At 40.4% G+C, this 24,647-nt stretch overlaps 2 protein-coding genes across 2 annotated transcripts; both read right to left on the bottom strand.

Annotated features, from left to right (window-relative positions):
- Window positions 1-11,833: 11,833 nt before the first annotated feature.
- Window positions 11,834-12,743, bottom strand: LOC121983133 (ethylene-responsive transcription factor ERF071-like). The gene is made up of 2 exons (XM_042536101.1): window positions 12,584-12,743; window positions 11,834-12,508 (listed from the first exon to the last, which is right to left on the bottom strand). The coding sequence occupies exons 1-2, from the start codon at window positions 12,669-12,671 to the stop codon at window positions 12,048-12,050; spliced, it is 549 nt and encodes a 182-aa protein (XP_042392035.1). The 5' UTR covers window positions 12,672-12,743; the 3' UTR covers window positions 11,834-12,047.
- Window positions 12,744-14,347: 1,604 nt separating this feature from the next.
- On the bottom strand, window positions 14,348-16,162 carry LOC121983132 (putative pectinesterase/pectinesterase inhibitor 22). Its single transcript, XM_042536100.1, has 2 exons — window positions 15,213-16,162; window positions 14,348-15,135 (listed from the first exon to the last, which is right to left on the bottom strand). Exons 1-2 carry the CDS (start codon window positions 16,156-16,158, stop codon window positions 14,465-14,467), a joined length of 1,617 nt encoding a protein of 538 aa, XP_042392034.1. The 5' UTR covers window positions 16,159-16,162; the 3' UTR covers window positions 14,348-14,464.
- Window positions 16,163-24,647: the final 8,485 nt, after the last annotated feature.

Genomic DNA, 24,647 nt, shown 5'->3' with positions numbered 1-24,647 from the left:
CCTAAAGATAGTATTAGAAAATAATTAGCTTATTCGATTTCTTTAATTAGAGTATTCTACTTTTGTTGCAAGTTATTCCAGACTGGAAATGTCATAAATAAAATTGATTATTAGCTAAGGAAGCGGGTAAGAAAGATATTAGTTATATGATTAATTGTTAGGACCAAAAGTAGCTAGAGGGGGGGTGAATAGCTCGTCGCGTTCGCTCGTTGCTCGGCGTTGCTCGGCGTTGCTTGTTTCTTCAAGAATATGCAGCGGAAAATACAGAAACAAATACAACAACGCTAACACGGTTGGTTTACTTGGTATCCACCTCACAAGAGGTGACTAATCCAAGGATCCACACCAACACACACACCCTCCACTAAATAAAACTCTCCTTTATGGTAACTACCAAGGGCGGAGAAATCCTACAAGACTCAATACAAGAAGAGAGGGAAAGGATACAAGAAATACAAGCTTACAAGCTTACAATGAGTATAAACCCTAACCCTAGCTTCTCTTCTTGGCTTTGATCCGCCTCTTGACTTGGAAAACTTCCAAGATCCTTCAAGAACTGGCGATCTGAGCTTTGTGAGTGCTGTGGAGGAGCTGGCGAAGATCTGAGATGAATCGGAGAAGAGATGCCGCAGCCATCACACGCCTGCAGCTATAAACGACGCCAACAGTCGGATCCCGATCGATTCGAATGTTCTCAATCGATCGGGGAGGCTTTGGATCAATCCACGGATCGATCCAGAGCGCCTCTGTGCTCTGGAAAAACGCCTGGATCGATCCACGGATCGATCCAGCGCTTATCGCGCGAAGCAGCCGCGTCCCAATCGATCCACTGATCGATTGGGACCTCTGGATCGATCCACGGATCGATCCAGAGGCTCTCTGTTCGCTGGGACAGGTCTGGATCGATCCACTGATCGATCCAGCACTTGATTTTTGTCCAAAACCAAGTCCCAAACCTCCCAAACCAACATCCGGTCAACCTTGACTTGTTGGTATGTCATGCCTAGCATCTAGTCACTCCCTTGACCTGCTAGGACTCCCTTACCAAGTGTCCGGTCAATCCCTTTGACCCACTTGGACTTTTCTCTGTGCCAAGTATCCGGTCAATCCCTTTGACCTACTTGGACTTTTCTTTCATGCCAAGTATCCAGTCAATCCTTTGACCTACTTGGACTTCCCACCAGATGTCCGATCATCCTTGATCCATCTGGATTTTCCTCCGGCTTCACTCACGGGACTTTCACCTAGCTTCACTCACTAGGGTTTTCCATCCGCTAGCTTCACTCACTAGGACTTTCACCGGCTTCACTCACCGATTTCCATCCGCCTAGCTTCACTCACTAGGACTTCCTTCTGGCTTCACTCAGACTTTTCTTACTTCGGCTTCACTCACCGGGACTTTCATACCGCCTAGCTTCACTCACTAGGTCTTTCATTTTGCTTAACATCCAGTTAGGACTTCCGGTCAAGTATCCAATCAACCTTGACCTACTTGACTCTTCTTCAATCAATATCTTATTGTCAAACATCTAAACCCAAACCAAGACTCGGCTTGGTTACCCAGGTCAACCTTGACCTGAGGGATATTGCACCAACAATCTCCCCCTTTTTGATGTTTGACAATACCACAATAACACTTACAATCCCATATGTAAGTTAGGCTAATCCCATAGCCTCCTTCTTCATGCCACTAGGTAATGAAAGCATAAATTAAGCGCTTCATTCTCCCCCTAAGAGGGCAAACTCCCTCTAGGTAATGAAAGTCTAACTTACTCCCTTTCATGAGTCCTTTCATTCTCCCCCTATGACCTTCCCATAGGTAATGAAGGCCTAAGCTTAACCATACATTCTCCCCCTATTGGCACACATCAACCCATCGTTGGACACACATCAACCTATGCTCCAATTCTGGGCACACTTCAACAAATCCATTTGTTGAAGACTCTCCCCCTGAAGAGTTGCTCATCGTTGTTCACAACATCACTCGTTGTGATCAACACGATAATGAAGGTACCATACCCTACATTTATCCTTAACTTCTCCCTCAATGTAGACAAATACCCAACCTTGAGCATTTTCAACCACTTGAGTTTCCACTTGAAATAATGAGGATATCCACTCCCCATTTCTCCCCATTTCAAGTTTAAATGCTCAACCTTGAGCAAGTTCACAACAGAAGGTTAACCACCTTCCAAGGTTCATGAAAAAATAATTTTCATGTCTTTAAAGAGTCCCTCCCCCTAAAGACATGGTGGTAACTTCTGTCATTGCACCAACAATGACTTGGAATCCCTAAAACATTAGGAAACCCAAATTTAGAAGTTTTGAGGTTCAAATATTCAAAATTTGAAACAACCTCAACCTAAACTTCTACTTAGTCTTCGTTAACCAATCCATCCTTGTTTTCAACATGAAAACACCCTTTGTATGTATACAAATGTATTTAAGGGGTTTGGAATGGTTACCTAGACTAAAATAGGTTCAAAGATGCTGAAATCAGGCCTTCCCAGCCAAAATCAGCAACTTGGATCGATTGAAGTTGGGTTCCAATCGATTGAACCTTGCTGAATCGATCCACTGATCGATTCAGACTCCCTGGATCGATCGGCTGATCGATCCAGCGAGCTTCTGCTCGCGGGAATTGCCGTTTGAATCGATCCATGGATCGATTCAGGAACTCCAATCGATCCATGGATCGATCGAAGCTCTGATAGTTGCTGAAATTCCATTTCAGTCAACTTCAGAAACCCCTAGAAAATTCTACAAAAATCCAAAAATTATGAAATTTCGTGTAGACATTATTTAGGGCGTTTACTATCACGGAAAAATAGTTTTCTATGAAAATACTTCATATTTTCAAAGATTGACACAAACTTGAGAACTTGCAAAAACTTTAGTGTTTTATTCAAGTTTGTGTCTAACTATTCAATGGTGATTACTATCAAAAGATAGCCTTCACCAAGGTTTTCCAAAATCATTTTGAAAACATTTTCAAAACCAATATCCCATCATGTTCCTTGGGCATAATGCACATGACTTGTACATTAGCTTTCCCAATGATGGGAAAACACATAACTATGTGTTTTGATGAATTTAAAACTCAAAGGAATGCACTAAATCAACATCTTGAGCTTTGTTCATCATCCTAACATCTCACTTGTATATAATATGCACTAAAACACATACAAGTCACCTTATAGTCTTTGTGAGATGTAGATTTTGGGTTTTGCCCTAATCTAGGGATCATGCATATTTATCTAGGCATTTTAGAAATGTTAGACATCCACCTAGGATGTCACTTGTCAATAAGTGTCGTTAAATGCCATTTGTCCTTAATTACAAGGAATTAAACTTAATGCATGATTATGTTATGGCATACATCAAAAGAAAATAATTTTCAAAAGAAAATATCCTATTTCTACATGATGTATGAATGTCATGACATGGTATTTTTGGATTTTTCATAATAAAACATGAATGCAAAACTAGACATGATGTCATGGCATATTATGGGCAAACAATCATGGCAAGATTTAGCATAAATAAAATATACCTAGATTAACTATCTAAGTATCCTTAAAGTCTTAGCTAAACTTACAACTTAAACCTAGATTACCCTAAAGTGCTACAAGAGAATGTCAAAGCCTAAATTTGGCATTTCTAATTTTCTTGATTTAATGTATGCCAATTGAAAATAAACATGTCCTCAAATGTTGGCATATTCCATTTTTCCTCAAGAGTAGCACTTTTAAATTTAAGGCCCGGATTGCCTTAAATTGCCTAAGAACATACCAAAATCCCAACTTGATAGTTCTTATGAATTTCCCAATATGTGCCATTTAAGATTAAAATCAATTCTTCCACCGTTAGGCACATTTTACTCTTTCAAGGAGTAATCAATAATTCCATTTCATTTTCAAAGGTTAACTAAAACCTTGAAAATGCTCCTTGAGTGTCAATTTCCTCAAAGTTGGGTTAACTACCCTTCTAATCGGAGTTGACACTCTCTAACCCATCTATGGGGTAGAGAAGATGCTCCTAGGAACCCAACACTTATTGGTGCTCCTTGGATGCTCTAGGTACTCACTAGGGATAACTTCCCTAGATACCTTCCTAGTGACCTTGTTGAGCTTCTTAGAAGCCTTGGTCACACTTTCTAGGTCAACTCTAGGGATAGCCTCTCTTGTGACCTTGTTTGTAACTTTCTTAGACTTCTTAGAAGCCTTAGTCACATTTATTGCAAAAATACTCTTAGGGATGACTTCCTTAGTATTTTTGGCTTGACCACTAGACCTAGGGTTTGTTCCATAGCTATATGGAACTCTATGGTAAGAGGGCACATCCTTCTTAGCCTTTGGCTTGTATCCCAAACCTCTATGGCCATTGGATGGCTTTTGTACCCCTAGACCTAGGTTATGCTCATTTTGCCCTAATAGGATATTTTCCATCCTTTTTAGGGTCTTTTCAATTTTATCAAGTCTTGACCTCAAGACTTGATTTTCCATCACTAAGTCCTTAGTTTTTGGTTTTCCATTAAGTTCATAAGCATTTTTGTTTCTAGGCTTGTAGCTGCAATCCTTAGAGTTTTTACCTAGACTTTTACCTACATTCCTAGTCTTAGGTGTAGTAGTTTTAGCATGAAAAGCTATATGTTTTTCTTTAACGCTACCATGCTTTCTATTTTCATGGTAAATAGCATTAAAATGATAGAAATTTGACCTAGCATGCTTTTTACCATTTTGTAAAGGAATAGGCTCAATGAAAGTTACCTTCCTTTTTACCTTAGAGGCTCCCCCTTGACTAGTGCCTCCTTGAGCCGTGACCACCTTCTTCCCCTTGGGGCATTGACTTCGGTAATGCCCCTTTTGATTGCAAGAGAAGCATATGATATGCTCCTTGCTCTTCTTCGTTCCGGGGATGGTCTCCTTGGGCTTCACCTTGCCCTTTTGTGCCACTTGGCCCTTCTTCTTGGTCAATTTAGGGCACTTGCTCTTGTAGTGCCCATGTTCCCTACACTCAAAACATATTATATGATTTTTATTATTAATTGAAATATTCATACCTTTGCTTGTAGGGGTGGCATCTTTTTCTTTGGATCCAGAGGTAGAAACTTCCTTTTGATAGGACCTTGATTCTCCTCCATTTGATTTTTCTTGACTTGTGGAGGTAGAAGCTTCTTCCTCCTCTTCTTCTCTTGACCCGGATGTAGAAGCTTCTCCTTCTTCTTGATCCGGTGTCACCAAGGATTGCTCCCCCTCAATCCTAGAGGTGGAGGTTTCATCATCTTGAATATGAAACACGGAGTATGCTCCCTCCTTGTTCCCTTCGTTGCATTCCCTTGAGGATGAAGCATCTTGGATTTCCTCTTCTTCGGAGGTTGAGCATCTATCAACCTCGGAATCCTCCTTTTGGTCTTGCTCCAAAGAGTCACCCTCTTTGGATTCTTCATGATCTTGTACAGTGGAGGGGATCTTTTCATGAAGCTTGGCCAATTTGCTCCAAAGCTCCTTGGCATCTTTGAATTCTCCAACTCGAGCCAAGATGTGGCTAGGCAATAAGTTGACCAGAAGCTTGGTCACTTTGTCATTTGCCTCGCCCCTTTGAATTTGCTCTGAGCTCCATCTGCTTTTCTTTAGAAGCTTGCCCTTGGAGTTCGTTGGAGCTTTGAAGCCTTCCATTAGAGCAAACCATTGCTCTATCTCCATCATAAGAAAGTTTTCGATTCTTGATCTCCAAGAATCGAAGCTTGCCGATGTGTATGGTGGAGCCACCCTTGTGTCAAATCCAAGTCCATCTTGGAATTGCATCTTGAAGTTGAGCTTGATAAAGTCTTGAACTTGAAGAATTTGCTTCAACTTCTTCACCCTCTAGCTTCTCTTGTTATGCTTGACCCTTCCGGTGAAGAGCGGCCTCGCTCTGATACCACTTGTTAGAACCAAAAGTAGCTAGAGGGGGGGGGGGTGAATAGCTCGTCGCGTTCGCTCGTTGCTCGGCGTTGCTCGGCGTTGCTTGTTTCTTCAAGAATATGCAGCGGAAAATGCAGAAACAAATACAACAACGCTAACACGGTTGGTTTACTTGGTATCCACCTCACAAGAGGTGACTAATCCAAGGATCCACACCAACACACACACCCTCCACTAAATAAAACTCTCCTTTATGGTAACTACCAAGGGCGGAGAAGCCCTACAAGACTCAATACAAGAAGAGAGGGAAAGGATACAAGAAATACAAGCTTACAAGCTTACAATGAGTATAAACCCTAACCCTAGCTTCTCTTCTTGGCTTTGATCCGCCTCTTGACTTGGAAAACTTCCAAGATCCTTCAAGAACTGGCGATCTGAGCTTTGTGAGTGCTGTGGAGGAGCTGGCGAAGATCTGAGATGAAATCGTGAAGCGATGCCGCAGCCATCACACGCCTGCAGCTATAAACGACGCCAACGGTCGGATCCCGATCGATTCGAATATTCCCAATCGATCGGGGAGGCTTTGGATCGATCCACGGATCAATCCAGAGCGCCTCTGTGCGCGCCTGGATCGATCCACGGATCGATCCAGCGCTTATCGCGCGAAGCAGCCGCGTCCCAATCGATCCACTGATCGATTGGGACCTCTGGATCGATCCACGGATCGATCCAGAGGCTCTCTGTTCGCTGGGACAGGTCTGGATCGATCCACTGATCGATCCAGAGCCTGGATCGATCCACTGATCGATCCAGCACTTGATTTTTGTCCAAAACCAAGTCCCAAACCTCCCAAACCAACATCCGGTCAACCTTGACCTGTTGGTATGTCATGCCTAGCATTTAGTCACTCCCTTGACCTGCTAGGACTCCCTTACCAAGTGTCCGGTCAATCCCTTTGACCCACTTGGACTTTTCTCTGTGTCAAGTATCCGGTCAATCCCTTTGACCTACTTGGACTTTTCTTTCATGCCAAGTATCCAGTCAATCCTTTGACCTACTTGGACTTCCCAGCACCAGATGTCCGATCATCCTTGATCCATCTGGATTTTCCCTTGCCTGGCTTCACTCACCAGGACTTTCACCTAGCTTCACTCACTAGGGTTTTCCATCTGCCTAGCTTCACTCACTAGGACTTTCACCTGGCTTCACTCACCAGGATTTCCATCTGCCTAGCTTCACTCACTAGGACTTTCACCTGGCTTCACTCACCAGGATTTCCATCTGCCTAGCTTCACTCACTAGGACTTCCTTCTGCCTGGCTTCACTCACCAGGACTTTTCTTCTGCCTGACTTCACTCACCAGGACTTTCATACTGCCTAGCTTCACTCACTAGGTCTTTCATTTTGCCTAACATCCCAGTTAGGACTTCCCAGTCAAGTATCCAGTCAACCTTGACCTACTTGACTCTTCTTCAATCAATATCTTATTGTCAAACATCTAAACCCAAACCAAGACTCAGCTTGGTTACCCAGGTCAACCTTGACCTGAGGAATATTGCACCAACATTAATTAGATTGAATTAGAAAGAAGATTATCAAGAAATAAGACAATTAATGAAAGATTTCAAACAGACATTAACAAAAAAAAAAGCATTGATTAATATTAAAGTGTATAATGTTGGTGTAATATCTCCTGAGTCAAGGTTAATTAGGTTGACTAAGCTTGAGTTGACTCAAGCTTGAATCTTGATCTTTGGTTTTGATGTTTGACAATATATGAAGATTGCAGGAGCAATCGTCTGATTGGGGATATTGTTGGTGTAATTTTTCTCTGATTAAGGTTTGACCAGTTTAATATGAAGAAGAGTCAAGCAGGTCAAAGTTGATCGGATGCTTGACTAGGAAAGTCCTAACTAGAGGTTAGGCGATGAGAAGTCCTAGTGAGTGAAGCCAAACAGTTGGAAATCCTGGTGAGTGAAGCTAGATAAAAGATCTAGTAAGTGAAGTGAGACAGGTGAAAGTCTTGGTGAGTGAAGTCAGATAGATGGAAAGTCCTGGTGAGTGAGGCCAAGCAGATGAAAAGGCTTGGTGAATGAAGCCAGACAGATTGAAAGTCCTAGTGAGTGAAGCTAGGCAGATGGAAAGACTTGATGAGTGAAACTAGGCACGTGGAAATCCAGGTGGGTAAGGGTTGACCGTGCACTTGGTGTTGGGAAGTCCAAGTATGTCAAAATAGTGATCGGATACTTGGCACAAGGAAATCCAGATGAGTCAAGGGTGACCGAACATCTGGTGGAAGGAAGTCCAATTGGGTCATGGAGGACTGGAGACATGACACGAGACTGTAAGTCCAAGTGGGTCAAGGTTGACCGACACTTGGCACGAGAAGAAAAGTCCAAGTAGGTCAAAGGATTGACCGGACACTTGGTGAAAATGTCCCAGCAGGTCAAGGTTGACCAGATGCGCATGAGAAGTTCCAATAGGTCACAATTGACCGGATGTTGGATTTAAGAACCCTTGAGCTTGAGTTAAGCAAATCAATGGTGAGCAATCAATCATCCAATCGATTGAACTGAAGCCCAATCGATCAACCGATCGATTGGGAGAGTGCTGCGATAAATAGCAGCCCAATCTATCGGTCAATCGATTGGAAGTGTCTATCGCGAGCACAGAATGCTTCCCAATCGATCAGTTGATCGATTGAGCACTGCTAATCGATCAGTCGATTCATTAGGCACCTCCAATCGATCGGTTGATCTATTAGGCCTGGAAATTACGCGCAACTCTAGAAAGGCTGAATCGATCGAACGATTAATTTAGACATTTTCCAACGAGAGCACATGGGCACTCTGAAACAATCGCCCGATTGATTCAAGCCTCCCCAATCGATTGGGATATGACCGTTGCGAAAGAAGTGCACAGTTAAAGCCGTGGTGAGCCTTCTTTGTTCGCAACTCTCCACTTCCTCTTCTCACGATTCTCTTAGGTGATCTCGCCAATTTTTGAAACTTCTTGGAGCAAAGTGTTACTGCACTTCCAAGGTCAAGAAGCGTTCCACACAAGAAGAAGAAGCTAGCTAGAGTTTCATTTGTGGAAATCGTGTAAGATTTCCTTTGTATTCGCTTTTTCTTTCTTCTTATTGTATTGAGAGTTTGTACAAGGCTTTTCCGCCTTCGGTAGTTACCGAGTGTTTTTCATAGTGGAGAATATGTCGTGTGTGGATCCTTGGATTAGTCACCTCTTCTTGAGGTTGATACTAAGTAAAATCTTATGTTAGCATTGTAAGTATTGCTTCAACTTCTATCCACTGCAAATCATCATCACAAAGCAACTAAACAAAGCGCGACGAGCTATTTAACCCCCTCCCCTCCTCTAGCTACAAATCGACCTTATAGATAAAAGCTATTGTACATTGACTAACAAAAAATGGAGCAAAGGATGACAACTTTACTACAATAAGTTAAAGGGTCAATTCTCGACGAACGCATGCCCTTAAAAAAAATCCTCTCACCCTCTAACTATGGGACAGACTATGAGGGCCGTCTAAGTGAGTGTAATTACCTTTGCTATAATTAATTTAGCATTTTTAGGATATTGTGAAAAAAAATTATGTTGAAAACAATAGTGCCTTACTGCAAATGTTTGAAATAATTGTTGAGTTAATTTGATTTAATAATGCAAAAGTACATCCATTGTATTTAAGTACAAGAGATGCATCACACATTATTTCCTCCGTGTTAACCCTGAGATGGGTTGGCGGAGGCATTGATGGTGAACGTATTCACTTTTTTACCACCAAAAAATGCATTATACATATCCTAATCCTAAAATTTAAAATGAATTGATATCGTTGACAACTTAAATGAAGAATGTAATTATTGTAAAAGTTAAAATGTAAAATATTTAGTTATACTAGATTATAAATGTTGTATCTTGTAATAAGTTGTGTGGATGATTCAATAAATTTTGTAATGGTAGAAGAATATTGGAAAACATTTTTGAGGTAGATGATACATGAGGACATGAACTTTTGATTGAACTAAAAAATGCATTAGAAATCTTGAATTTGATATTGATATTGATATTGATATTAATATTGATGATATAAGAAGTCAAGGTACGACAATGAATCAAATAGGAAAGAAAGCACAATGGTGTACAAATAATCTTACTTAAATTAAATCCTAAAGTCTTTTATACTCTATGTCGATGTCATAGTGTTAACTTGACATTTGTAATATGGTAAATTATTATCCCAAAATTATGTCATTGTATGAGGTAATACGACACTTTGATATATTATTCTCCTCTTCTATCAAGTGAAACAAAATTTTCAAAATCATGTGAAAAGTCTAACACGAGTTATTGTCATGATACATTAGAAAAGTCAGGTAGAAAGTAAATTTTTAAAAACAAGAGACACTTTAATTGGCTTAATAAACACGAATGAGGATCCTAAAATAAAGAATGAAGTTGAGTCCTTGATGACATATCAACTTGAAATTTTTAAACTTTTTATTTGGAATAACGATTTGGTATAAATCGTTATATGCAATCAACATTATTAGTAAATTTTTTCAAGTAGAAAATATGGATGTTGATATTATTATTAAACCGTTAAAAGGACTTGTTTTGTATTTTAAAGACTATAAAATTTGAGTTTGATAAGGTAATGACGGAAAGTAAACACATGACAAGTGAAATGAGAAAGGTAACAACTAAGGTTGGACGTAATGTAATCGAGCTTGTAATATAATTAAATTTATAATATAATGTAATATAATCTTGATTATATTACTACGTTTGGTAATATAATGTATGTAATATTTGATTACAAGGATGATTATATTCATGTGTTTGGTATCTATTATTTTTTATAAGGAATGTAATTCGTATTATTATAAAATGATAAAAATATCCTGCGACTTCTACCGACGGCCACCGCACCTTTGTCGGAGCTTGCGGCGGTAGCCACCGGCAACCAACGGTCGTCGCCGCCGCTATAGGTCGGTCGTCGCCGCCGCTATAGGTCGGTCGTCGCCGCCGCCATCGGTCAGTTGCTACCGTCGCCGGCCAGTCGTCCCCGCCGCCGATCGGTCGTCGCCGGCGGCGGGTGGCGGCGGCGGGCGACGGGCAGCGACGGACGGTGGTGGCATGCAATTGACTAGGGGTATATTCGACATTCAAATTTTAGTTAAACAACAACCTTGTAATGTAATTGACTACATAGTATTTGTTTTGTAATCCAGATTACAAAACTTCACTACCTTTTGTAATTGAGATTATATTACATTACATTACAAGTTTAAAATTAAACCAAATAGAATAATCATTCTTGTAATATAATTCTGATTACATTACAAGACAGATTACATCCTATCAAATATAGCCTACAACTAAACAAATGATAAATGAAATGAGAATATAAGTTGTGTAATAAAAATCTTTTATTTGAAGAAAGATGTGATTTGATGAAAGTGATGGTAATAAAATAACATAATTAGCTAAGAATCCTTTAAAATCAATTATTATTTTTTAATGGGCCAAACTATTTCTACTTTACCAACTCAATTTGAATAACTTTAAAAGTCGGGATAATTTTAAAAGTACAATTATTATTATTTTTTATTTGAAAAGGTTAAAATGTTAATGATAATTTATTATGATCTCGTAAAAATCTCAAAATAATCTGATGTTTATGATTCTTATTTTATTATTTAATCATGTCACATTCATTTTAAATATTATATATTATTTGATATTAAATTTATATTTTTTTAAAAAAATCATTAATAAAAAATAATCATATATAATGTTTGATGAAGTAATGTTTTTAAATTCTCTAAAAAATGTCAGGTTGATGTTGAAATTGAGTCAAATTTGTAGGCAATTACCATGTCGCAGCTCCAATTAATAAGAAAAAATACGGAGGAGAAAAAAAAGGACGTTTTGCATAATATATACTAATTCCAAAATCATAATAATATATCATATGCTGACATTTTTTATACAACGGCAAGGGTATTCGAATCCACGAAATAACAAAATGGCTACGCTTCACATCACAGCCGTCCACTCGCGGTCCGCGGGCTACCGTCACACGTCGGTGACCGTCAAACGAACTCGGCGAGTCGGCGATCGTCACACGAACCGGAGATCATCCCACGACGTCGCTCTGTCTAACCCTACGTCCTCCACCACCGTCGCACTCGAGGCGGCCGTCGACTCCTCGTGCTCCAGCCCCAAGAACGTCTCCAGGCTCGAGATCCGCTCCAGCAGCTCCTCCCCCATCGCCACCGGGGCCTCGCCGGACGAACCCGGGCTCTCCTCCCACGCGGCGGAGGCAGACCTCTTCTTTCTCGTCGGATCCGGCGCCGCCTCCGAGAAGTTAAGTTTGGCTTTGCTCCCGCGGATCTCGATTGCCGCCGCGTCGTACGCCCGCGCTGCCTCCTCCGCCGTCGCGTACGTCCCCAACCAAACCCTCGCCCCCTTCCTCGGATCCCGTATCTCCGCCGCCCACTTTCCCCACGGCCGCCGCCGTATGCCCCGGTATTTCGTCTTCCGACGCCTCTCCTCCGCCGGCCTCTTCCTCTCGCACTCAGCTGCACCAAAAATCGCAAGCAAACCTTAAGAAATCAAACCCATCGATTAAAGTAGGAAGACGATGAGAACGTTACCGTGAGAAGGAAGGCTTTCCGCGCCGGAGATAGTATCGTGGCCATCCATGAAGGCCAAGAAGTCGGAGATGATCGCTCCGCCGCACATGTCTTCTTCTTCTACGACTCCGGCGAAATAAAAGAACAAAACTCTTCAGGAAGAGCACTACTGCCACGATTCCACTTCAAACCCACCCACTCTCCTCCCCATTTTAAAGCCTAATTTCTCTATTTAATTAATTGCCAATTTCTCAAACAGTTTGGTTTTCCGAATTTTAAATTTTTCAAAGAAATGCGCACGTGCTGCTGTTGAGGGTAAAGAGTAGGAAAGGGACGCGACGTTGCGTTCGGGCCGTACGATGGCGAGCACCCACAGCAGTTGCTTTGCCTCCTCCGTCTGAGACATAGCGGCGACAGGTTTCCCACAGCCGATGTCCGCATCCGCCCCCCTCCCTCCCTGCGGCGGTGATCGAGGGACTTGATCATCATCCATCGACGGCTGCAAGGCAAGACTGGGTGGGTCCTCGAAGACGAAACGAGTAACGGGCGCGTGCGGGCAATGGAGTGGTGTTGGGTATCGTGAGGTGCCGGTGCCTCGGGTGGTGGTCCGTAAGAGGACGCAAGTAACTGTCGGCCCGACGCCGTGAATTCTCGATTTCATGCGGCCGACCCTAAGTGGTGGTAAAAGAGGTAAAAAGGTAAATATCTTTATCGCAAGGGTTTATTAATTTTTAAAATAATGATTACCACACATAACAAAAATATTTATCTTGATTATAAATCATATAATTCATGATGACAATATTTGTATGTGTTAATGATTAGATTATCATAAAGGGACAATTGACCCTGCGAACATAGTGAAGGATTAAGTTGACTTTGTGGATCATCCGGATTGATATGTGATGGAACTTGTCATAATGAAACGGCAGGGTCGATTTTCGGATCAATTGGGGAATAAATTTCCCATCCTCTATTACACCCTATTCGTCATATGCCCGCTCGAATGCTACGATTTACCTCCCCCGTGATGACCTTGAGTCGGGTACGGCGGAGGCATTGGGGTGAGCGTTTCGCCTTTTTGCCATAATAATGAAGGGTTCATTTGTTATCTGAACAGTTGATTATTTTAGTAAATTTTGAGATTAATTTTCTTGAGAGTTTCATTTGTCTATATAATGCTAAATGGTCAGAATCTGTCGAGCTAAAATATATACATGTATATGTATGGACATTTTAGTAATATTATATGTATATGTTAATTACATGTATGTACATGCATATATTATAATTGGGAGATAGAGATTTTTAGTTAGCAGATTATGATCAACAAAATTTATTGGTGTGAGAATATGAGATGGTCTTGAGGATCATTAAAACGACGATTTAACTTTTTTTTCTCCAGTAATAAACGATTGATCACTCGATGATGAATGTGATGATCAGATCAACGGCTAAGAAAGTTGAACAATTTTGCTTAAGAGCAAATTGATGGCAGATATTTAGTTCTATCAAGTTGTCAAATGATTCTAATCTGATAAAAGTTTAAGTAAGTTAGATTTTATTTTATATTACTCTACAAATCTGAAAGATATTTGATAGACATGAAAGAAATCTAAAACGTTTCGACAGAAATTCAATTGGAGCTTAATAAATGTCAAAAAGAGTCTAAATATTTGATTAAGTTTAGAATTCAACAAACGTGTTCTTTTCAATTGACAAGAAAGATTTTTTTTTTTTTTTTTTTTTTTGACAAAGATCATTTTATTTCTACTAGAAGCGAACCATGAAATCCAATACAAATCCATACAGCTGAACTGGTGGATCATTCAACAATTAATATCTGGCATAAATATATCTAATTAATTAACTGAAAATTTTAGTTAGCACGTAAACAGGTAGCTATTTATAGAGATCGGCGGTGAATTCGACCCCCGTACGCGGCAGCCAAGTGAGGCCGTCGATGAACCGCCGGACTGTGAAGAAGCCTGCCACCGTCGCGTCGCGAATGACGTGGTAGCCGGGCCACCCCACGCGGCCGCTCAACCTGGCGCCCGGTCCGTAGTTCCCGTACTCGCCGTACCACAGCGTGCTCAGTCCGAAATCTCCGGCCCACTCAAGCCATCCGCCGGCCTGCACCTGCGCGCCCAGGTACGACTGCATGATCACGGTCCGCGAGAAGGCCTTCCATGGCCTGCCCAAGTAGGTCGGGTAGTTGGCATGGACGAAGCAGCCATGGAGGGAGAAGCCGGTGTTCTGGTTGGGGTCCTTCCGGCCCTGCGCCGTGATGGTGGGCTTCTGCTCCGGCAGCGGGCGACGGGTGTGGATGTGGCAGCGCTGGAGCACCACGAGCCCGTTGCCGAAGATGTAGTCGATGGTGCCAAAAATGTGGCAGTCGCGGTAGAACTGGCGGAGCGAGTGGGCGTACAGCGTGTCCTGGTGACCCTCGATGCTGCACCGGAAGAAGGCGGAACGGTCGGAGTCGACGCGCAGCGCCACCGCCTGGTGGTTCTCCGGCCCAGCAGTGTTCCGAAAGGTGATGTCCCGGGCGATGAAGCCCGGCCCAGATACCGCTGCAGGCAAGAAGGAAGGAATAAGGTCACTTTCCAAATAAAGAAGGAAGGAATGAGTTCCATTTCCATATACGCACCAAAGGTAGCAGTTCTAAAGGTAGTCCACCCCTGCATGAAGTTTCTATTTCCGGTGATTACCGTCGCTCCGATACCGTCTCCGACCATCATTATATTTCTCTTCTTCTTTTTCACCTCCACGTTTTCTACGTACACCCCCTTCTTCACATAGATGACGTGCCTTCTCGCGCTGTAGCTCGGCGCAGCGTTGACCGCCTCGCTGACTGACCGGTAACGCCCGCTGCCGTCCGACGCAACCACTGCATCGACGCGAAGTGACTTCATGCTTGCACGCATCAGATCCTCTGACTCCGCCGCCACCCACGACGGCGGCGGAATCGGTGCGGGGATCCTCTTGGTGTTGTTTCTCGGGGGAGAGGCGTGCGGGATGATGCTCCGCATCCGTTTGTACATGGCGAGCAAATTGGCGACGAGCTGCGTCAGCTCCGCGATCCTCCGCTCGATGCGGCGACGGGCGCGACCGTCAGTGCCGTCGAAGCCCTCGAGGCAGGTGTCCTGGTTGCCGAGGGCCGCGCTGAGCCAGGCGCGGAGGTTGGCCTCGCTGCTAGCGGAACGGCTGGTGGCGACTAGCCGGCCAATCTCGGCCAGCGACCAGTCGAGCTCGTCGGCGGAGAAGCCGAGCAGCTCGGCACAGTCGCGGAGCGCCGTCTCCTCGCGGAGGCTGGCGGAGGCGTCAGCGAGGTCGGAGGCGGTGCCGGCTGCACGCACGGCCTCATCGATGGCCCCGCGGACGGCGCTTTGGAGGATGGAGATGGGGCGGGAGAGGCGGCTGGCGGGGGAGCCTCGGATGCGCAGCAAGCAGGCTTCGTGCGCGGTGGTGTTGAAGCAGGCCTGGTGGAGAAGTGATTCCTCGAAGGCATTGGCTTCATTGTCTTGATCGGAAATGGAAAATGAAAAAAAACAGAGGAGGAAGAAGAAGACGAAGAGGGAGGCGGGTGACGGCATGGTGTTGGATTGGGGAACTGAAGTGGAAAGCAGGAAGGAAAGAATGGTGATGAATAAATGTTGATAGAAAAGGCGGGATAGTTTGCATTGGAAGAAAGGTTTCTTTTTTGTTCTCTTGCCTTTTTTTTTTTTTTGATTTGTGCTGTGGAAAGTATGAAATGGAAGTTTTTGGATGTCGAAGTGTACATTCAAAGTGAACAAGTGGTCATATTCCTTGTTTATGTTTGTTAGCTTACGGATTCTCATGCTCTTGGCTTTTGATCTGGTCATACGGAGGTAAATATGGGGCATGTGATGAACCTTTAACTAAGTCAATATAAACCTTCTAAGGGGAAAAAAAAACTCCTTCTATCTTCTAAGTATTTACTGTCGACTATAAGATGACTTTATGATTTATTTTCTTTCATATGTGATCCTGTCCGAATGTTGAATCAGCGGACGCTGGGCATGGGGAGCTTTCCGACTACCGACGTGGATCTTCGACTGGTGGCACGAAGCTCCGGCGAACCTGCACAGAAGTCGGGCCGGGAAGGGGTTCCCGGCGGCGACCCTCCGACGCTCAAGTCAGGCAAGCAAACAGTGGCAAGTGGCTCTCGAAAAATCAGAATACGTACCTCCGGTGAAGGATGGGGGTCTTTATATAGGGCAGCGGAGAAGCAAGTGCACACACACCGAGGTGTACACGTGTCCGTAGCCCATACCCCAGTAAGGGCTTGTCAGTGAGCTTACATGACCCATACTGCTACAGTCCCAGCATGTCCTCGATGGGACAGCGGAACCCTCTGTCGCGTGATTTGGAGTATAACCATATCACGGAGCATGCCAGTTGTCAGAAGATGTCCTTTGTCTGTTTCCCCGAACTCTTGCCGGGAACCCGACCGGCCCACGTTTGACTTCCGTCCGACCGGCCAGTGATGATGGTCCACTTGGGAAGTTTTTGGTAATGTGTTTTGTGGCGACCGTTAGCAGTATGTTTCATGCCTTTGGCCGAGCGTTCCGTCCGCTCGGCCTACGATCTTGTTCAATGAGCACCGGAACCCCGACTTCCATAGGGGTGCCTTTTGCCCTCGGCTAAACACCGGGTGGCCGCCCGGTCGGTCAGCCCCCTTTCTCCGGTCGGCCTAGCTGGTCCGACCTTCTCCGATGGGCCGTCCGGCTCTTTGACTTCCACGTGACGTTGACCCCTTACAACGAGGGTCCCTGTTCTTATCGCCGGATCAATATGATTTAGGGACGGACTGTGAGAAAGTACTTAAATGAGCATAATAACTTTTTGCTATAGTATAAAAGTTATGTAAAATAAAGTCAAGATTCGATCAATGCATGAGCCATATGGTAAGGTTAAATTCTGTCAACACAAAAGCTACATGGTAGGTTCAAAGACTTCTGAACCACCAGCATATTGAGCTGATCCGATCTACTCCCCCTCCCCCCTAAAAAAAACATACAAAGCCTGTCCAACTTGCCAAGCCATGTTTTTGATCTCTTGACTTCCAGAGATATTGACTCGTCAATTTGCCTACCTGTCGAACCAAGTTTCTGACCTCATGATTGTCAGGGCCAAAAGAATTTATATATTTTTATAATAGTATAATATTATCCACTTATGCCTAAGTTCTTATGGACTTATTTTTGGGCTCTACCTAAAATATCTCTTACCAATGGAGATATCTTTCATCCTATAAATGCATGATATTTTTCATGTATTTTCAATGTAGGACTCTGCTTGTATTTTCAACAATCCTACCCTCAAATGAAGGATCATTATTATTCTCATGGTCCGGGTCTCCTCTCAAGCATCCGATTATCCTTGATGTGCTCCAGACCTCCTTTCAAATATTAGATGACTATTGACTTACTCCGGGACTTCTCCTTAAGCATCCAATCAATTGAGGTCACTCCTCTCTTCTAAGACTTTTTCACCACATAGGGTTTCCTCACCCAAGATTTTTGTCAAGTATCCTATCATCTTTGACCTGATTGGACTTTTCACCACCTAGGGTTCACTCCCCTAGGATTTTACCAAATATTTGGTCACTCTTGACCTGCTTGAACTTTTCGCTTAGATTTCACTCCTTTGGGAGTCCCCACCCCATTCGTTTACGACCACTATTCCACCCACATAGCTCAATTAGACTATGACTTTGATATCATTTGTTAACGCTAAAAGAATTTATATATCTTCACAATAATATGATATTGTCCACTTTAGTTTTAAGTCCTCGAGTATTTATATTTGGGTTCTACCCAAAAGGCCTCATACTAATAGAAATATCTTCCATCGTATAAATCCATGATCTTTTCTATATATTTTTAATATGAGACTTTGATTGTATTCCTATCAATTTTTCCCTCAAATAAAGGATCATCATTATTCTCATGGTTCAGATCTTTCCTCAAGCATCCAATCAATCAAGGCCATCCCTCTCCTCTAAGACTTTTTCACCGCCTCCCAAGAATTCCACTAAGCAATTGACCACCTTGACACTTTCTTGTACTTTTCACTACTTAGGGTTCAACCTCCCCCACCCCCCCTTCCTTCTTCTTTCTTCTTTTAGGCCTCGACAAATTATTTTTTTTAACAAATTAAATATTAAATTTAAAAAATATTTTTTATATACAATTTAATTTTCTCACTTTTTAGATATAAAATTATTAATTAAATTTTTATATTTAAGTTTTAATAACCTAATTTAGAGAAATATAAGCTTTACGATATTAAACAACATAGTATTATTATTAGATATAATAATACATTTCAAGTAGATAATAAGTTTATAATTCATTTAGCTAAAAATAAGTGTATTCAAAATTGTTTAAAAAAATGAAGAAAGATAGAAGTATCTAAAGATTGAGAGAACAATTTTTACAAAAAAAGAATAAAATTGAGGAAATAGAACAATGAAATAGGATAACAATAGAAAAAAAAATCATACTCCCATGCTAAATTCATCATCATCAGTGAAGCACAAAAAACAAATAAATAAAAAAGAATGTATAAAATGATAAAAATGAATACAATCCTTAGAAAATAAAGATCATAATGTGACCAAATTAGCTATTATTATTTATCAAGAACTAAATGGAAGCCTTTTTAATTAGGCACAAAATAAAAGAAAAAACAAACCATATTTTTCATTACCTAAACCAGAATAATTGTAAATAATACAATGGAGACAAAGGGAAAATCGAATAACTTATGACTGTAAATATATCTAAATAAAAGTTAAACTTAATGTCTATCAAGGAAGTGAAATGGTAGAGGTATCAAACTCGTTATTGCTAAAATATAATAAAATCTTCCATTTTGATCTGGCACGGTATGGATGAATGTATCAACATTTGAATTTAATCAAGCAAGGAGCATCGTAGCATTAACTGGGTCAACGTGTTAGTGTTAGGTGTGATTTCTCTTCTCCAATCTCAATGAGTAAGAGATGGCATAGAGAGGGGGAGTTGGAAATGGGGAAGAGGGGGAGTTGGAAAAGGGGAAGAGGGGGAACTTAAAAAAACTAGCATTTTTATTTTGCATTGTATGGATAAGATAAAAAATTTCTAATTCATCTTTTTATTGATTAAAGGAGAAAACACCACTAATAAATGCGAAATATAATGAGAGTAGACTATGATTGAGAGATATTGAAGAGGAATAAATTGGATTTTATAAAAAACATCCATAATTTAAAATAAATTTAATTTGTTAAAAAAAAAGAGTCACTCTATCTATTAAACTCTAATGAGATCTTTACAAAATCTATATTTTTGATAGATTGAGATCATGTAAATATTTAATCACATGAGCCCTATTCTTAATTTTTCATTCTCTTAAAAAAATATACCTAAAAATATATTTAATATATTAAAAATAATGACCCCAATTTTTAAAAAATGAGATTGTACAATCTTTATCACGTGGGTCATATTTTTTCCCATTCTCTTTAAAACAACATATAAAAATATATTTAACACATAAAAAATAATGGGCCCTAATAAAAATTAGGGCCCTGGCATAGGCCTTAATGGCCTATGCCTAAAGCCCCCTTTTGAACTTTTTGCTTAGAGTTCACTCCTTTGGGAGCCCCTACTTCCTTCGTTCATAGCCATTATTCCACTCACATGGCTTGACCTAAACTATGACTCTGATACCACTTGTTAGGATTAAATAATTCACATATCTTTATAATGATATAATATTATCCATTTTGGGTTTAAGCTCTTATGCATTTATTTTAAAGTTCTACTCAAAAGGTCTTATATCAATGAAAATATCTTTCATCTTATAAACTCATGATCTTTTCTATGTATGTTCAATTAAGGACTTTGATTGTATTCCTAACACCGATCTCCCAACTTCCCGACTTCTCGATCTATTGAGCCAAGTTTCCAACCTCCTGGCATGTGAATAGACATGGTAGTTAGTATAATTAAAGGACATGAGGGTTATTGTAATTAAAAGATACAACGGTTACAACTGCACCCCCTTAATGAGGTGAGTCCCTTGGGCTTCTCTCCCTATATAAGGTAAGGGGAGGGGAAACCTTAGGGTGATACAATAATTCATTCTATATTCTATGCTCTTTCATCTACTTTATGTTAGGATCAAAAGAATTAAGCTATCTTCACAATGGTATGATATTATCCACTTTAGGCCTAAGCTCTTATTTTTTTAGTTTTAAGATCTATCCAAAAAGTCTCGTACCAATGGAGATATCTTTCCCTTATAAGTTCATGATTCTTTTCATGTATTTTCAATGTGAGACTTTATTTGCAACTATTACAACCCAACAATCCCCTTCTCAAATGAAGGATCATCCCTTTAAGCATATCTTCTTGATGTCATTTGATCTTTGACTCACTAGGACTTTCTTGTCCCTCGGTCCAACCAATCTACTAGGAATTCCTAGCCTATCAGTCCACCCAACTTACTAAGACTTTCTTACCCCTCTGCCCACTGACTTGCTAGATCTTCCTTACCTAGCCATAATTAGGACTTCTCTGCCTAGTGTCTGATCATCTTAATTCAGACATGGAATCCCTACTTTCTTTGTTAGAGGTCAATATTTCACTCATATGGCTCAATTGGGCCATGAATCTTATGCATAATGTTATTCATTCTGACAGTACATGCTCTAATACTAATTGTTAGGACCAAAATAATAATATATCTTTATAATGGTATGATATTATCCACTTTGAGCCTAAGTTCTCATAGTTTTATTTTTGGGCTCTACCCAAAAGACCACATACTAATGAAGATATCTTTCTTTTATAAGTCCATGATTATTTTCTTGTGTTTTCAATGTAGAACTTTATTTACAACCATTGTAACCAAATGCTTTATGTAGGATCTCTAGGGATCAATAGAGAGGGAAGGAGGGGGGTGGGGGTGGGGGTGGGGGTGGGGGTGGGGGGTGAATATTGATCATCTCACTTTCACCATTTTCATGTTCTTTCTCTTAAGAGCATTAGTAATAGTGGAATATAAGTAAAATAAAGACAAGAAGAAAAACACACAGGGTTTATTTAGTTTCCAATGCCCAGATTAGTACTCCAAGGCTTATGGACAAGAGGTGCATGTTCAGTAGCTTATCTCCTTTCTAGAACTCTTCTAAAGGTAGAGAAACTCCTTACAAGTTTGTATCACGATCATGAATAATAAAGGAAATCACGTATAAAATATATATAAACAGATAGTCAATCCAACCCATAAGTCTTAAGTGCCACGCACTCCTCCTGGAACTTCCCTAGTCGCATGAGCAGAGCTTCGAGATATTTTTCGAACATAGAGATGAAGAATAGAATGTAGATTGATGATCTTAAATATAGAGCCTTCGTCTCCTTTTATAGAGTTGAATCTGACCTTTATCGGTCAACTGAAAACTTTATCTGGTTGTTTGAAGCTTGATTAAACTTTATCAGATATTGAATTTATCTCGATCTCATCATTGACCTATTTTTTAACTCAAACTTGATCAATCAAACCCAACCGGTCGACCAAACTAGTTAACTAATTGACCAAATCAGTTTAGGTTTGGTTTGACCCAAGTCCAGTCTAGTTTACTCTAGACTTGGTCCAATTACTTCCAACTCCATGTTCCTGTAAGACACACATACAAACATAACAAGCAAACAAGCCTAATATTATAAGTCTATTTGACCTCCTAGGCTTACCTAAGCTTTGTCCTATAAGTCTGCCTTACCCCTTGTTTAGAGTTTACTCTTCCAAAACTTATTACCATCTAAAGTTAACTCACTTAGGATTTTTCCTTTGTCAAACATTCGGTGACCTTGACCTGCTTGTACTAGTCCTTGACTTGCTTGGACATTTTCTTTGTCAGATATTTGGTTAACTTTAACCTACTTAGACTTTATCATTACCAAGCATATGGTCACCTTTGACCTACTTAGACTTTTTCTAGTCATTTGATTAACCTTGATCTAACTATACTTTTCCTTTACTAGTCATCCGGTCAATCGTGACCTGATTAGACTTTTCCTTTGCTAGTCATTTAGTTAACCTTGACCTGACTAGACTTCTCTTTACTAGTCATCTAATCAACCTTGACCTGACTAGACTTCTCATTTAACTCACTTCCAAGCATCTGGTCCTATTTGGATTAATCCTTGTCAAACTTGACCAAACCTAGGTATATTATCAAACATCGAAATCTTATAGGTTAATTGTACCAACAATTTCTTTATTTTTGATATTTGATAATACTTTTAAGTTAGACTTAGATCTTATAAATCTTATGCCAAAATGAGAGGCCATTAACTTTTTCTAATTTAAACCTTCCTCTCCCCTCTAGGCATATATCAAAAAGAATATTATCTAAGATCCTCCTTAGATTTTGCACCAACAATTGTAAGGTTTTCCTTAGTCAAAATGTCATCCATATCCCCTCTTGAAAGACCATTAATTTTTTCAAAATTTTCTTTGAAAATTGTTACTTAACTATTCAAGCATGTTTGAAAAAAAAACTTTTAAGACATTTTCAAAGGACTTTTGCAAAGTAATTTTGAAGGAAATTTTCAAAGATTAATTTTAAAGAATTTTTGAACAATTTTGAAAGACATTTTGAACACATTATCAAAGAATTTTTTAACTAAAAAGTTTTCTAAGTCATTTTCAATATATTTTTCAAAACTTTTGTTAAATTCATTTGTAACATTATTTGGAAGGTCCAATATTTTTCCAATTTCAAAATTTTTTGAAAAGTGGATATTTTCAAAGATAATTTTGAAGGGATCTTTGAAAGACCACTGTAGCAATAATATAACACTAATGTAGTAATCATATGTTTTTGAGGCTTTGGGATTTTTATATTCATTAGTCAATTGATACACCTATCAATTGATTAATACTCCTATTTTAGTTTTACCAAAATTGAATTCTTGTCTTGTCTTGTATCTAGTTGACCTTAACCTACCAGAACTTATTTTTCCTGGCATCTAGTCAACCTTGACCTATCGAGACTTCCCGTTGTCTAGCATCAAATCAACCTTGACTTATCTCATTACCTAACATTTGACCAACCTTAATCTATCGAGACTTTCTTGTAGCTAGCATTCCGTCAACCTTGACCTACTGAGACTTTATGTCTCATGCCAACTCCTTGATGGATTTCTGACTACTAAGTGTCCGGTCAATCGTGACCCACTTGGACTTTCTTCTTGTGTCAACTCCATGTTGGACTTCCGACTGCCAAGTGTCTGGTAACGCATGCCCACTTGGGCTTCTTGATGTAGGGCAGGATAGTGATAATCCTGCGGACATATGAGAAAGAGAAATTGAAGAGAAGATAAGAAGAAAATCCAAAAAAACAAAGAGAGAACTCACCGTTTACCAAAAAAGGAAACTTGATTAATAATAAAGGGTGAATCCTCATACAACTTAACCTGTGTTATATAAACTCTAGACCCTAAGATAAAAAAGAAAAGAAATTTAATATATGGACCTTAATTTCCCAATATATGGACCTCAATTTCTATCTTTTAAAGAAAGAAAAGAAATCCTTACAGAAAAAAATTTTCTTAACAGAAATAGAAATTAACAAAATAGGATGATGATAAAGATAAATTTTAACCCATAAGTACCAAAAATACCAAAATTACCTTAAATGACAAAATTATCTTAAATACTATAAAAATAAAAAATACTAAAAATAATAAAAAGATCTTTGAAGGCTCTAACGAGGGCCTAAACTTTGCCTTTGGCCCAAAACTTGGTCGGTATGGGCTCCCCTGTAATACATATAGATTTTTAAACTCTTCACGTGTAGCCACTTACAGCGCTTGATTTTGAGTCCTGAGTCCCGAGTCAAAGGTTTGATCTTTTGAAATTCAAAGGGTCATATTGGGTTGGTCCTGTATCACTTCTCAATTATTAACTCCTTGTTAGACTTCAGATCACTAAGTGTTCAGTTAATCGTGCCCCACTTGGACTTTCTGATCACTCATGTTGGACTTCTGACCGCCAAGTATCTAAT

The sequence above is a fragment of the Zingiber officinale genome, chromosome 5A (genome assembly GCF_018446385.1).
Source record: "Zingiber officinale cultivar Zhangliang chromosome 5A, Zo_v1.1, whole genome shotgun sequence".
Classification (NCBI taxonomy): domain Eukaryota; kingdom Viridiplantae; phylum Streptophyta; class Magnoliopsida; order Zingiberales; family Zingiberaceae; genus Zingiber; species Zingiber officinale.
The sequence above is the reverse complement of the archived record's forward strand: the minus strand, read 5'-3'. Positions and strand labels throughout refer to the sequence as shown.